This window comes from Bos grunniens, chromosome 21 (genome assembly GCF_055505025.1).
Source record: "Bos grunniens cultivar Pamir isolate PY7600 chromosome 21, Bosgru_T2T1.0, whole genome shotgun sequence".
In the NCBI taxonomy this organism is placed as follows: domain Eukaryota; kingdom Metazoa; phylum Chordata; class Mammalia; order Artiodactyla; family Bovidae; genus Bos; species Bos grunniens.
The window spans coordinates 5,175,541-5,188,791 of NC_141185.1; the positions used below are offsets into that span (position 1 = coordinate 5,175,541).

At 61.8% G+C, this 13,251-nt stretch overlaps 1 protein-coding gene across 13 annotated transcripts in view; it reads left to right on the forward strand.

Moving 5' to 3' along the window:
• BEGAIN (brain enriched guanylate kinase associated) overlaps positions 1-13,251 on the forward strand; it is a 46,090-nt gene that overhangs the window by 5,786 nt on the left and 27,053 nt on the right. For 3 of the 13 annotated variants that reach the window (XM_086365113.1, XM_086365117.1, XM_086365122.1), the window contains exons 1-2: positions 11,040-11,426; positions 12,943-12,971. Coding sequence is in view for 12 of the 13 variants with exons in the window: in XM_086365117.1 (XP_086221243.1) it covers positions 12,958-12,971 (14 nt within the window). In the remaining variant the exon portion in view is untranslated. Of the gene's footprint in view, positions 1-3,187; positions 3,830-11,039; positions 11,427-11,544; positions 11,698-11,825; positions 11,949-12,149; positions 12,434-12,577; positions 12,789-12,942; positions 12,972-13,251 lie in introns of those variants that run through there. The other 10 variants (XM_086365112.1, XM_086365120.1, XM_086365119.1 and 7 more) reach the window with 7 other exon arrangements.

The following is a 13,251-nucleotide window of genomic DNA, read 5'->3' on the forward strand; positions in this document are numbered from 1 at the left end:
GCTGGCCCACCTCACAGGACTGGGTGAGCATTTGTGGAGCTTGGCACACAGTAGGGGCTCAGGAAAGGAGGAGATGGGCGGAGCAAATGAGTCAAGAGGCAGGGGCTGGAAGCCCTCTCAGGAGAGGCAGCCCAGGCCGCTGAGAGGTGAGCAGGCCCCGGCTGTGAGCCGCCGACAGCATCCTCTGGGGCCTCGGGCCCAGGCGGCTGAGAGCCAGTGGGTTGTTATGACAACAGGAACTTGTCTGATGCAGCCCGGCAACTCTGGGAGAGGCTCGGAGAACTGGCTGGCCAGGCCCCCGGAACATTCCTGTGACAGCATGTAGCAGGGGAGTGGCCACCTGAGAGCCCCCGGGCTGAGGGGTCCTGGGGTCCCACGAGATGCCGGGCTCCATGCCGAAGGCTCCCAGCAGGCCCTGTACACTCTCCTGCATCACTGTTCGGGGCTGGGTGCTGCTTAGTTGGCATTTGGCGATCGGGAGAGGATGTGACTGGCCCAAGGTCAGCTGGGGTGTTGGAGGTGAACTTGACCCGGGATCTGCCAGCCTCCAAGTTTAGTTCACACCGGTCGTGGAGCAGGGCTGGATGACTGCTGCAGGGAGGGGGTTATCCAAGTGTAAAGAGGTGGCCTTCAGAGGATAGTAGAAGTGGACAGGGACACTATGGCCTTCCCAAGAGCCTCAGGCCCTTGACTCCCATGTTCTCCTGTCCCGTGCCCAGCCAGAGGAAGTTCACACCAGGCCACAGATGCTTATGAACGGACAGTCTGAACCCGGGATGGTGGTAGTGGTTCAGTTGCTAAGTCCTGCCTGGACTCCATGCAAGCCCATGGACTGCAGCATGCCAAGCTTCCTCTGTCCTTCGCTGTCTCCCAGAGTTTGGTCCAATCCATGTCCTTTGAGTCAGTGATGCTATCCAACCATTTCATCCTCTGCCTCCCCACTCTCCTTTTACCTTCAATCTTTCCCAGCATCAGGGTCTTTTCCAGTGAGTCAGCTCTTCTCATCAGGTGGCCAGTGGATTGGAGCTTCAGCATCAGCATTGGGGTGCATTCACTTACTCATTCATTTGAGAACTGCTGGTTGAGTGCCTCCAACGTGCTGGGCCCTGTGCGGAGAGCTGGGGTAAAATGGAGCTCATCTTCTAGGGGCACATGATAAGCAGATTCTTGTGAAAATGTCAGTTACAGTTAGGGGTCATGATACAAGGCTGCCGCAGGGGTACCTGATCTGATCTGGAGGGTGGAAGGAGTAAGGTAGATGGGGCCCTGAAAGGTAGATGGGAGTTAGGTGATGCCAAGGAGGGGAAGGGAGAATGCTCCCCGGCAGAGGGACCAGCAAGTGCAAAGGCCCTGAGACCAGTGAGGGCTTGGTACGTTCAGGAAGTAGATGGAAGTTCCTGGGGTGTTCTGTGGGTGAGGGTAGAGAAGACCCTGGGCCATCAGGGCCTTGCAGGGCGTATGAATGTGTGACATCATCTGGTTATCTGGCCTGTGAATTTCAAAGTTCACACTAGCTTGTTTGTGGAGTGGACCAAGCTGGGGTTAGTGGCCCCAGGGAGAGGTGATTATAGGTGTCCAGGTGAGACATGGTGGTACCTGGGACCAGCTAGGTGATGGTGAGGATGGAGAGAGGCAGCCAGTCTGAGAGAGGCTGAATGGTCAGGGCCTGGTGGTTAGGGGCATGGTGAGGGGAGGGGGAGAGGGAGGGTGCAGGCAGCTTCCATCCCTGACCTGGGCAGCTGAGCTCATGAAGTTTTTCAGACGTTCAGTCACAGGTGCTATGAGACATTCAGAAAGGTGTTCAGCTGAGCTCAGAGAAGAAGGAGTCCCCAGCACTCGATGTGAGGCATCCAGTATTTGCCAGATAGGCAGAGGCCCCAGGTATACAGCGCAGGCAGGCAGCGCTAAAGACAGCCTAGGCCATCCTCCAAGCAGCACCAGAGACCAGGGCTGGGGATCACGGCCAAAGGCCTGGGGCTGCCACCCACTGGTGAGCTGTCCTTTGACTCACGCAGCTGCATCCCAGGAAGGAGTCCTGCCTGGACCCCTGGCTTCCTGAGAGGCATCAGTGAGTCTCCCTTCATACAAAAGAGCAAGTGCCCAGGACTAGCTCTGGCCCTTCTCTGGGGTAATCTCCCCCTCCCCACTCCCCAGCTAACTACACTCTGGGCCCCCATCTGCCAAAAGCTCTTGCTCATAGCATTGTCAACTGTGATTCCTAACCTTATCCCCGGTGTATCAGTGAAGAACTGCAAACAGCTGCTAGTAACAGAGATTGGAAATACCTATGGCTTAAATAAGACAGGGGTTATTTCTCACAAGTTAAAGAAGTGCCAGTGCCAGAGGCAGGTGGTCCAAGGCTGGTGTGATGACTCAGTGGTCATCAGGAACCCAGGTTCTTCTGTCTTTCTGCTCCTCTAGCCTTTATATGTGGCTTCTGCCTCAACTTTGCCTCATGGTGTAAAATAGCTGCAGTAGCTCCAACCATCACTTGCATGTTCCATATAAGAAGTAGAGTTTGGGAGTGGGAGCAAAAAGGGCACCGGCAAGCTATCTGATTCCTTTTAAGGAGTGGTCGCACCCAGTAATTTCTGTTTATATCTCATTGGCTACCCCTGGCTACAAAGGAGCCTGGGAAATCTTGCCTCCCAGAATAAAAGGAGGACTCTTCACTAAGGAGAAGAGTGGGATGACAGTGGGGAGCCAGCAGTCTCTACCACACTCTGCTATTATGCCAGATGGAGGCAGTTCTACTTTCCCCTCCTTCAGGCCCCATGTTCACCCATGTCCCTGAGCCCAACTCACACCTGGCAGAGATGAGGAGACATGGTGAGTGGCGTTTGTGAGGCTTGCCCTCCGACACATAACGGGTGTTCATTCAGCTCAGGCTGCCTCCCCAGGCAGACACAGAGCTCAGGACATGACCTTTGCTTCTCTAGCACTTTCTAAGCCCTGAAGCCCGGCTCCCATTTAGTAAGAATCAATTTAGGGGGCTGGAGGCCCCCTGCCACGTGCTGTCTGAATCGATGGGGGCGGGCGCTCAGCTGATCACTCTGGCCAGTGAGAGACCAGTGACCCTGCACCACCCCCCCTCCCAGAGGGTGTAGGGCCCCCAGCCACGTGGGAAGAGGGAAGTGGGGGTCAGCGAGGTACTTGGAGAGGCTTGACCTTGGACTGACAGAGGAGGATGCTCTCAGGGGCCGGCTCCCAGGCACAGGGCCCAGATCCCGGGAGCCCCAGGCAGGATGGCCCCAGCTCCCTCACGGACCCCAGGGCTGAGGCCCCCAGGAAGGAAGCCTGCAGGGAGGACCTCAGAGGCTGCAAACCGAGCCCCACCTCAGGTCAGAACCCCAAGGGCCCACCATCTTACCCCGGCTGGGCAGCAGCACAGCCCGGCCAGGAAGCCACAAAAGCCTCACCCGGCCCCCTGTCCGCTGCCGAGCTCCCGGGCACGGGCAGCAGACCGGCCCCCGGCCCCCTGGCCTGGCTGGGCCGCCGACGGGAGGCCAGACTGCCCTTCTCCAAGTTCCTGGATGAGGTTGCTGTGCGGGTACTAGACCCCGGGACGCTGGAGGCCTTTCGGGGGCCCAGGGGCCGCAGCCCGGAGCCCTCCCCTGGTGAGCAAGACCCAGGCCCAGCCCAGGAGGCCCTCGCTGGAGCCACCGCCCCAGAGAAGATCCTGGCCCTGAGCCCCCAACTCTCCTCGGAGATCGCCCTGGAGGCTGCGAGCGGGGCCGGGCCGGGCCAGGCCATGGAGACCACTGGGCTTCGCGTGGGCAGCAGCAAGCGTGGAGGCCGGGCTGCCTCCCCCCGGAGCCCTCCGGGCCGGGTGAGTCTCAGCCCCCGCCCATCCCCCAGTCGACAGCGGACAGAGGTCTGCTGGGCCCCCACCCTGCTCCCTTCGGGGGCCGTTTCTCCACCAGCTCTGGCCAACCCTCCCGAGTTCCCTCCTCACCCCCCCTTTCATAGTCACTGGAATGGCAAAGGCCCAAAGAACCCAAAGAATGGACCTCTGGGATGAAACCTCTGGCTTAAGGGCAGGAGGCGATTTCTGGAGTATGCATGAATAGACAACAAGGATATTCATAGCAATAATAATAATATCACTCCCCTATTGGCAGAGACCTCGCTGTTTTACCACAGGATTTCCTGATGTTTCCTTTGAGGTTTTGAACATCAGTCGTGTCCATGCGAGGTAGGATGTCACGGCCCTGTTAGGCAGACAGGTAGACCCAGGTCTTTCACAGCTGCCCATTTGATGGAGTTGGAAACTGAGGTCCTGAGTTGCCCCGGGGCCTCCCGGTGAGTCTGGACTTGGACTGAGGTCTTTGAATTTAAATAGCACATCAGCATGCCCTCCAGACACACACGCGCCACACACACACACACACACACACACACTCTGACTTCAGACAGATGGGCAGGAAGACTTGGTGAGACCTCCCCAGCTGTCCTGGGGGGTCAGGTTATGTAGTGCGTCAGGGTGGCAGGACCCCCACCACGGGACTGACCTTCATCTCCCAAACCATCTGTGTCCCCTGGGGCCGGGGCAGGTCCTTACGGGCTGTTGAGAACATTGTCCCCTCCTGACAACACCAGGCACAGGACCGAGGTCAGGCCATGGGGCCAGGGCAATGGAGATCTCGACCAGACCCCTCCCAAGAATGACCTCCCTTTGGGGAGGGGTTCTGTTTCTCGTTACATTTATTTACTTCTTTTTGGCTGCACTGGATCTTCGTTGCTTCTTGGGCTTTTTGTGACCTCTCGTTGCGGAGAGTGAGTCCACTCTCCAGCTGTGGTCCGCTGGCTTCTCAAGGCCGTGACCTCTCTTGTTGCAGAGCAGGGGCTCAGTAGTTGCGGTTTCCAGGCTCTAGAGCGCAGAGTCAATCGCTGTGGCACACAGGCTTATTTGCTCCAAGGCATGTGGGGAATCTTCCCGGACTGGGGATCGAACCTGTGTCTCCTGCATTCCCTGAGCCACCAGGGAAGCCTTGAGGGGTTGTTGTGGAAAGAAAGTCCTGGGCGGTAAGAGAGAGCTGATGCTTGCTGAGCGCTTGCCCATGCTGTTCTGTCTCTGTGCCTGACCTTGGTGCACCCCCACCCTCGTGGGTCGGTGCCATCCTTGTGCTCCCAACATATAGGGCGGGGTGTGGGAAGAGGTGAGGGGAGGTCACAGGAGGAGCCAGGGTTCGATACAGCCACCTTAACTCCCCGCTGCAGCCCTGCTCCCTGGCGTCATTGCCTCCAGTGACCTGACGTCCTCTTTCTCCAGGGAGAGCCCGGCAGTGGCATGGCTGCTGGGGGGTTCCGGGTGTTTGCAGCCCACCAGCCCTTCCCACCAGCTGGGCCGAGCGCAGCCAGTGAGCTCTCAGCTCAGGGTACAGTCACCTCAAGGACCTGGATAGGTCACCCACCCGCTCTGGGCCTGTTTCCCCAGCCGAGGAAGGGCAGTAGTGGTCATGAGCTTTCTTTTGCCTTGTCCCTGGAAAGTGTCCAGCAATCACCCAGTAAGCCTGGTGTCCCCAGCCTCCTCCACAAGGGCCTGGCGATCCAGGACTCCCCTCTGCTCTGGGCTCTGCACACCCTGCCCCCTCACTCTGGGGACCACTGGGTCCCGGGGGAGCCCCATGATGCTCAGGCCTCTGGAGGATTCTGTCTCAAGGCTCCTCACACATGCCTCCCGGGGCTGCCAGGCTGCACGGGGCCTTTGGGACCTGTCAGGACCCCGCAGCAGGTGCTAGGGGGCAGGGCTCTGTCCTGGGGCCCGGCCAAAATGTCCTTCCCAAGGAGCTGGCATCGGCACCTTGAAGCGGGAGGTGGGCGTCAGCCCCCCACCCCACCCCAGCATCATGTGTGGTCACCTCCAGCCTTGCATCACATACTGCAAAGAGGCCAGTGAGACAGATGCCGGGATCAGGCCCATTCCACAGACCAGATCTAGGCTCAGCGAGCAGAGCTCGGCAGAGTCCTGGCTGGGCTACGCCCTGGCTCAGTGAGCCCGGACAAGCCACATCCCACGGTGTCTCCAGGCTGTGTGCGTGGCGGGGATGGGAGATGATGCGTGCAGGTGCCTGCATGCAGCAGGAATCTGATCACGGGGCCAATGGGAGCCATGCAGGTGATAAGACGGCCCCTCCACCTGGCCTGGACAGGCTTGTGTCCCCAGAACAGTTCCCAGGGTGAAGCTGGAGCTTCGGGGAGGCAGACCCCTGGCTTCCTGGCATCGGTCTGAAAGCCATTTCTCAAGGTCAGTGCCTGGAGTGACACCGTGAACCGCTTCGGGGAGGAAGCGGCAATCCAGGCTGGGGTTGGGGAAAGCGGGGTGGAGGTGAGGTGGACTCTAGTCCTGCCTCTGCCGGGTCTGGCTGAGGGGTCACGGGGGACTCTGGTCTGACGCTTCACTGTCCAGCATACAAGACGCTATGGTAGAAGGTCTCTGGGACCCCAAACTGTCACCATCACACACCTGGTACCAAGGTTTGCTCACACTAGAGTGTGAATGACTTGAGCCAGGGGTTTCCTGAGAACACAAGGGGCAGAAAAGAGCCGGAGGCACCAGCCAGTGGCCAGGAAGGAGAGGAGGGCTGGGGGCTCTGCAGCAGCCTTCAGGGGGTGGTGACAAGACCCCAGAGGCCAGGCCTGGGAGTCTCCGAGGCTGCATTTGGGTCCTGCCCAAGAGGCTTCCCCCCGTGGGACCTCAGGCAAGCCCCTCCACCCACGGGGCCCCAGGCTCCCAGTTGGTGCGGCCAGCCTAAGGTGTGACAGCACTGCTTCGCGGAGAGTGGGGGACCCCCAAGGTGCCTCTGGAGGGGGCAGCTGCTTGCTTCCCTGCTCCCCAACTGCTGCCACGTGGGAATGTGGGCCGGAGTTGCCAGATCTTCCAAAATTTCAGCAGGAGCCAAAAATACGGATTTTAAAATGTAAACGCTCCCAATTTTTAAATGTTGGCTCAAATGTTTAAAAAAAAAAATTAAAACCCTCTCACAGGCCAAATACAACACGCTGGCAGGCCAGATTTAGCTCAGGAGGCCAGTTTGCAGCCGCGGGCCTCGTCCATCTGCACTGGCACATGGCTAGGGGCCCGAGGCCCTGCCCTGGCCACGCGGAGAAGCATGGGGCGTGGCTGGGGGAGGGGACAGGGCACCTCTTGGCCCGCAGCGGGGTCCTCCCGAATCGCCAAGGGGAAGGACGTTCTTGGCCCCGTGTGGGGACAGCCCCAAGCCAAGGTTTGAGGTCAAGTCCCCAACTTGCTGAGGGGCCTTGGGCCAGGACCCGCCCCTCCCCTGTCCATCAGCGCTCAGCTCTGTTCCGACTAAGGTATCGCTGTGTGCCCAGCACAACAGGCCCTGAGACCGGCCTCTCTACCTCCCCGGCTGCCCCTTCTCAGTCTCTTGGACTGGCTCTGCTCCTCCCTGAACCCCCTCACTCAGCAGAGTCCTTCCCGTCCCCGATCTGGGCTGGCTCCCTGGTGGTCTCATCCAGTGTGGGGGCTCAGGTGCTGTCTATGCGGACCACATGCAAATCCACATCTCCTGGACCCTCCTCTGAGCTCCGAACCCCTGTCCCCTACCCTCTTGTCCACGGCCCCGCTGGGATGTCCGAACCTCCACCCTGGGCCCCATTCACCTGGACTGTGTTGGGTGCCTCCAGCTGGACTCTCGGGGCACCGCAATCAAGCCTCAGGGTGTCTTCCACACAGCAGCCCGAGAGGCACCTCTCTGTTCAGCTGGGTGGGGTCTTCCCACCCTCTCAAGATAGAAGCCAGAGTTCTGACGATGGCGCACAAGGCCCCTGACTCGATCTCTGCTCCCCGCTGATGAACGGACGCCCCCTGAACTCAGGGCAGGAGGGGCACCCCACGGTGCCCTGGGCAGTCTGCCTCCCACTGTGGGCATATCAGCACCATGAGGGTAGAGACGCTCCTCTGGTTTAGTTTGTGTGCTGCTGAGTCCCCAGAGGGAATGTTTGTTGAATGAACGCAAGCAGGCAAGGAGTGATGGAAAACCTCCTCGAAGAGGGTCCATTCTGAGTAATGGCATTAAAAGGCTGGCTCGGGAGCGCGGCAGCCCTTCTCCAGCCCTGCCCCCAAGACAGTCCCGTGTACTCACAGGGCCACTATGCGCTCACAGCATCCTCTGAAGACTTTCCAGTCTCCCTAGATGAGGCATTGAGCTCAGAGAGGCTGAGGGGCTTTGCCCAAAGTTACTTAGCTGCACGGGAGGCTCAAGACTCCATCAGTGGGAGGCGGGTGGCCACTGTCTTGACCACATCTGGAATCTGGTCCTCTCCGCCACCTCTGCCCTCTGTAGTTTTGGGCTTGTTTCCTCCCCTTGAAGAGGGGCTGAGGGAGCAGGATACCAAAGAAACCAAGGGAGCTGGGGCTCAAAGTAGATCTCAGGAGGGCCCAGGGGACTGAGCACAGGCCTCCTGGAAGGACAGGGGCTCGCCCAGGGTCATGGGGCAAGTCGGAGGGAGGGCCTGAGCACCCGGCAGGCCCCTCTCTGACCTGGCCTCGTTTTCCTTGTCGCTGAGGTTTCGGGTATTATGGGACTCGGGGGTGGAGGAGGGCCGTAATAGGACGGGGCCAGATGGTCCAGCAAGAGTCACACATCCGCTTGTGGGGGCCGGAGCAGGGCTGACCCCACTTGGCAGAGGGCTTCCCTGGGCAGGGATCTGTGTGGGTGCATATATGTTGCGTGCCAAGCGGGCTCGGGTATCCCCAGCATGATGGTAAGCTTTGGGGGCGTGGGGGGGCATGGGCTGGCATGGGAGTGAGACCATGAGGGACCTTGAGAGCAGACCAGAGGCTGCTGGAGGCGGAGAGCAGATGCCACTGGCTGGGGAGAAAGAGCAACTGCATTCATTCGGGTGTCACCGCCTGCTCACTGGAGGCCGCGGTACCGGGCCTTAGAGACAGAGACACCGTGGCTGAAGCAGAGGTGCCCCTGCCGTCAGGGGTGTCGCTTGGAGTTCAGGGGCAGGCCAAAGGAGTGGAGTCCAAAGGGACAGGGTGTGATGAGAAACCCTGTGCTGGAGAGAGGAGCTCCTCTGGGTGGGTGGTCAGAGAAAGGAAGGCCCCAGCCCTGCAGAGATCCAGGAGGGAAGAAGTGCAAAGGCCCTGAGGCAGAAGTGAGCTGGGTGAGGTTGGGATCAGCACGGTGGCCAGTGTGTGCCAAGCGAAGGGCAGGGGTGGGGTGTGGGCAGAGGGTTAGGCAGGGCCAAGTCCGTGTTTCCCAACCCCTGGCTGAGGCCTGACTTGTGACCCAGAGTTGCCTCCCTCCATGGGCCCTTGGCCGTGCTGGCCACAGAGCGGGCAGCTCAAGGGTAGAAGGGGCTGTACCTGGCCCTCGAAGCTCAGAGTCTTGGGGAACAGGAAAGGGAGGCAGCAGGGCTCCGGTGGTCAGCGGGGGGTCAGAATAGGGCTCGGGGTGTGGGAAGGCAAGCAGTCGGGGCGGCGGGGACCAGCACGGGCAGAGACACGGGAGGAAGAGGCGGACTGAGGCCGAGATGTGTGCACCGTCCAGTTTAGCCAGCAAGGAGGGCTTGTGTGAGGCTGGGAAATAAAGATGATGGCCACCCGGCTGGACCACCAGGAGGGTGGGACCACCCAGAGGGGCTGGACCACCCAGAGGGACAAGAGGCCAGTTCAGGGCAGACAGTGATAACGTCACAGGTCTGCTGCAGCAGTAGGCACAGGGCTGTGAGTTTGGAGTGAGCTGGAGGGACAGCACCCAGGGCGGGGATGGACTGTCCCTCTGAGAGACCCAGAGTGCCCACCTGGGTTCCCATCTGTATCAGGAGACCACTGGGGGCCTCCCTTGCCTGTGGGTCCCTGGAGGGGCCCGATGGAGCCTTGAGGCTATTTCCTGCTGCCTCACTTCACGCTGGGGACCGTGGGCAGCTCACAGGCCCCTCAGAGCTGTGGTCCCCACAGCTGCCCCTTCCTGTAACCGAGGCGCCGCTTCTGGCCTGAGGCCCGGGCAGTGCCCCTCGGGTCTCCTCTGCCCAGCCCATCCACAGCCCTCAGCTAACCTCAGGGGACTCAGAGCCGGCCATTCACGCTCCTGCTGGGTTTCCTCATCTCAGGAATACCCCCCGAATCTCGTGGTTATGAACTGCAGAGTTAAGACTCGAACACAGGGCCCTGGCCTCAACTGCAAGACCGCCGCCAAAGGCACAGCGCCTCCCAATGGGGCCAGGCGCACACAGCTGTAACTGCTCTTGGCTCGACTTCCCAGAGCTTCGCACACAACTCCCACCCCCTGGGTGAGGTGCTGGGGGGACACAGCCAGGACACAGCTGGCTGGGAAAGACATAGACCCTGCCCCAGGGAGCACAGACCTGCTGTGGAAGCCAAACCCAACAACTCGGCTGGGTCTCCTCCATGGAGGGCTGCCTGGAGGAGGTGGTCTTTCAGGATGAGGACAGCAGTGACCACATGGGCACTGGATCTGGGGAGAAGGTGAGACTTGGTAGGATCAGAGCCAGGCTTCAGGGTCTGGATCATCGGAGTGAAGGGAGAGGCTGCTAAGGTGCTGGGGCTGGGCCCCCACCCCCTCTTCCCTGTCAACCTCTGTCCCACCCCCACCGGCCACCCCCCTGCCACCAGGGCGACTCAGCGTCCTCTCCTAGAGTCCCTTCGTGGGGGAGAAAAATCCCAGACAGGCCTTTTAGATGAGCTGAAACATTCAATATAAATAATAAATGCTAGATTTTTATAATTAAATTTTAATACATGCTTATTAATTTTAGACAAACTCTCTGGCAGGTCATTCACTGTGAGTGATGGAGGCAACCGGAGACATTTGAGGAGTGTCCCCAGCCTCTGGGTGGGAAAGGTCCCTGAGGCTTGGGGGCCAGTCCCAGCCAGGCTGAGTCTCTGGGCTCAGCTCTCCTCCTCTGTACAATGGGAGAGACTGCTTCCTGGAGGAAGAGCTGGCCAGCGCGATGACGAACACAGGGCTGCTGGGTGGTGGTGTCCTTGTGACCTCAGCCCTTCTGCTGTGGGTGGACTCCTGGGACAGGAGCCACGGTTTCATTTCTCAACCATTAGCCCCTGGAGGGCAGGGCTCACCTCATTTGCTGCCGCCTCCGAACCCCAAGAACCAAGCCCCAAGCTAATGAATGAGTGAGGCACCCGTGGGTGGATGATGGAACACTTGGACTTTTGGGGTTGGGGCTGACCCTGGCAACGCAGGGCTCCTCCCACCCTGCGTTGGCGGGGTGGAGGCCAGGCCTGCCGGGTGCTGGGGGTGCCCTGGTGAAGGGACAGGACTCCTGCCTGGAACTCAGAGCCAGAAGGGAAGAGGCAGGGAAAGACACGCCACAGAGGAGTAGGATTCAAGCATGCCTCGTCCGTGTTTATTGAGCGCCTGCTGTATGCTGGGATCAAGTGTGCTGAGCGCGCTGATGGGAACCCGGGAAAGGTGGGCCTGGGTACATAGGGGGCGTCGGGGAGGTGTTGGCCAATCGGCCAGCTCCTTGTCTTGGGGGAGGAGGGTATATAGAGGGGTCTGGGCTCGTGGGCTCCGACAACTTTTAGAGCGTCGGGGACTGTGTCTGGCTGCCAATCCAGAAGCCTCGGGGATCCTTTCGTCTGAAATCCCTTCCCGCACCCCAGCCCCTCCGCAGTCTGCGATGCAGAAGGGCAACAGAACGCCTCGTCCTGCTCCCCCCGCCCCCAAATCTAGCTCGCAGGTGAGGAAACTGAGGCCAGGGGCATCTCGGGAGGGCCCGAGCGAGCACCCGGGGAATTGGTGACGGAGCCTGGAGGAGGGCCCCCGGCCGGGCCTTCCAGCTCGGCTCTGGCGGCCCGGGCTGCGCCCTCGCCCGGCGGGGCGGTGGGGGAGGCGGCGTGGGGCCCGGACCGGAGCGGAGCGCGCTCCCGGCGGACGCGGCGGCGGCGCCCGGCGCGAGGGGCCGGGATGGGCAGTCATCAGTCTTCCCAGGTGTGTCGCGTGTTCCCTGGGCGCAGCCCCCTCCCCTGGTCCCCCTTGAATCCAAGGCATTGTACGGGAAGACGGGGGAAAGCTCCCGGGAGCGGCCTCTCCCGGGCGACGGAGAGCCCTCCCCGCGCCCCCCGCTCCGCGCAGGAAGTGCGATCCCGCCCGGGCCGCTCGCGGTCCCAGTCTTTCTCTGGCGCCCGCAGGGTTAACAACAGCGGGTGGGCCCCCCGCCCGGCCAGCAGAGGGGCTGCCCGGCGGCGCGGGGCTGGGCGGGGAGGGTCTCCAAGCCGCGCGCGGGCGGGTCTGCGCAAGCCCGGCAGGGAGCCCCGCTGGCGAACCTAGTGCGCAGGGGTTAATCCCTTGGGCCCGCGAGGGGCGAGCCAGGCCCGGACCCCAGAAGCTGAGGGCAGAAGGGTCCCCGATTGAGGAGTCTGAGGTCCCGACTGCTGGCACCCTCGGCTCGCTAGCGTGTCTGGTTCTCCACTCCTGTACGGACCCCAACTGCCCGGTCTGAACATTCTCCGACTCGGAGATTCTGCAATTCCGGGCTTGGCTTCCTCCGGGAGGGAACGTGGGGCTGGAAGGGTTAACGGGCGGGGTGGGGCAGGGTGGGGGGGTGTGCAGCGGGGGCCGCAGCTTCCGGAGAGTTAATGCAGTCGGGCCGGGTCCCTTCTTTTTCGGGCGGGCGAGACCGGGATCGCCTCGGGCAGTGCGGTCCCGAGTCCCCGGGCCAGCCCCTTCCTCTCCCCGGGGGGCGTAACTCGGTGCGCGGCGGCCCGGGCGGGCTCACCTGTTACTCGGCCGAGGCCCCGCGCACCCCTTGAGTCCCGGGGACCGCGGCCGGTGAGTGTGGGCTGGGGGCACGCGGGCCGGACTTCCCAACCACCGAGGCGCGCCCGGGTGCCCCGCCGCTGTGCCCGCGGTGCCCAGCCCCGCTCGGCGCGGCCGCGGAGCGCACGACTCCTGCCTGCTGACCCTCTCGTTTGGTTTCTCGCAGGCCTCTGCCGCAGACATGGAGAAACTCAGGTGAGTGGAGCGTCCTCCGTGCCGGGGCTCCCGGGGCCGGGGTCTGGGATGGGGGCGCTGGGGAGGGCAAGGGGAGAGAACTGTTGTGCCCGAGCGCATCTACGGTCCGCGGCCGCCCAGCGCGGCTGGCCCGGGCCGGTGTGCCTGTGTGTGGTGCGTGTGTGGGCGCGCGCGCGACTAGACAGCGGGGAGCCCCGCGCGGGGGTCCTCGGCGGGGCTGGGGCCACTGCGGCTGTGGGTGGGGGCGCGCCACCAAGGGCCGGGCCGGCGCGCGCGCGCG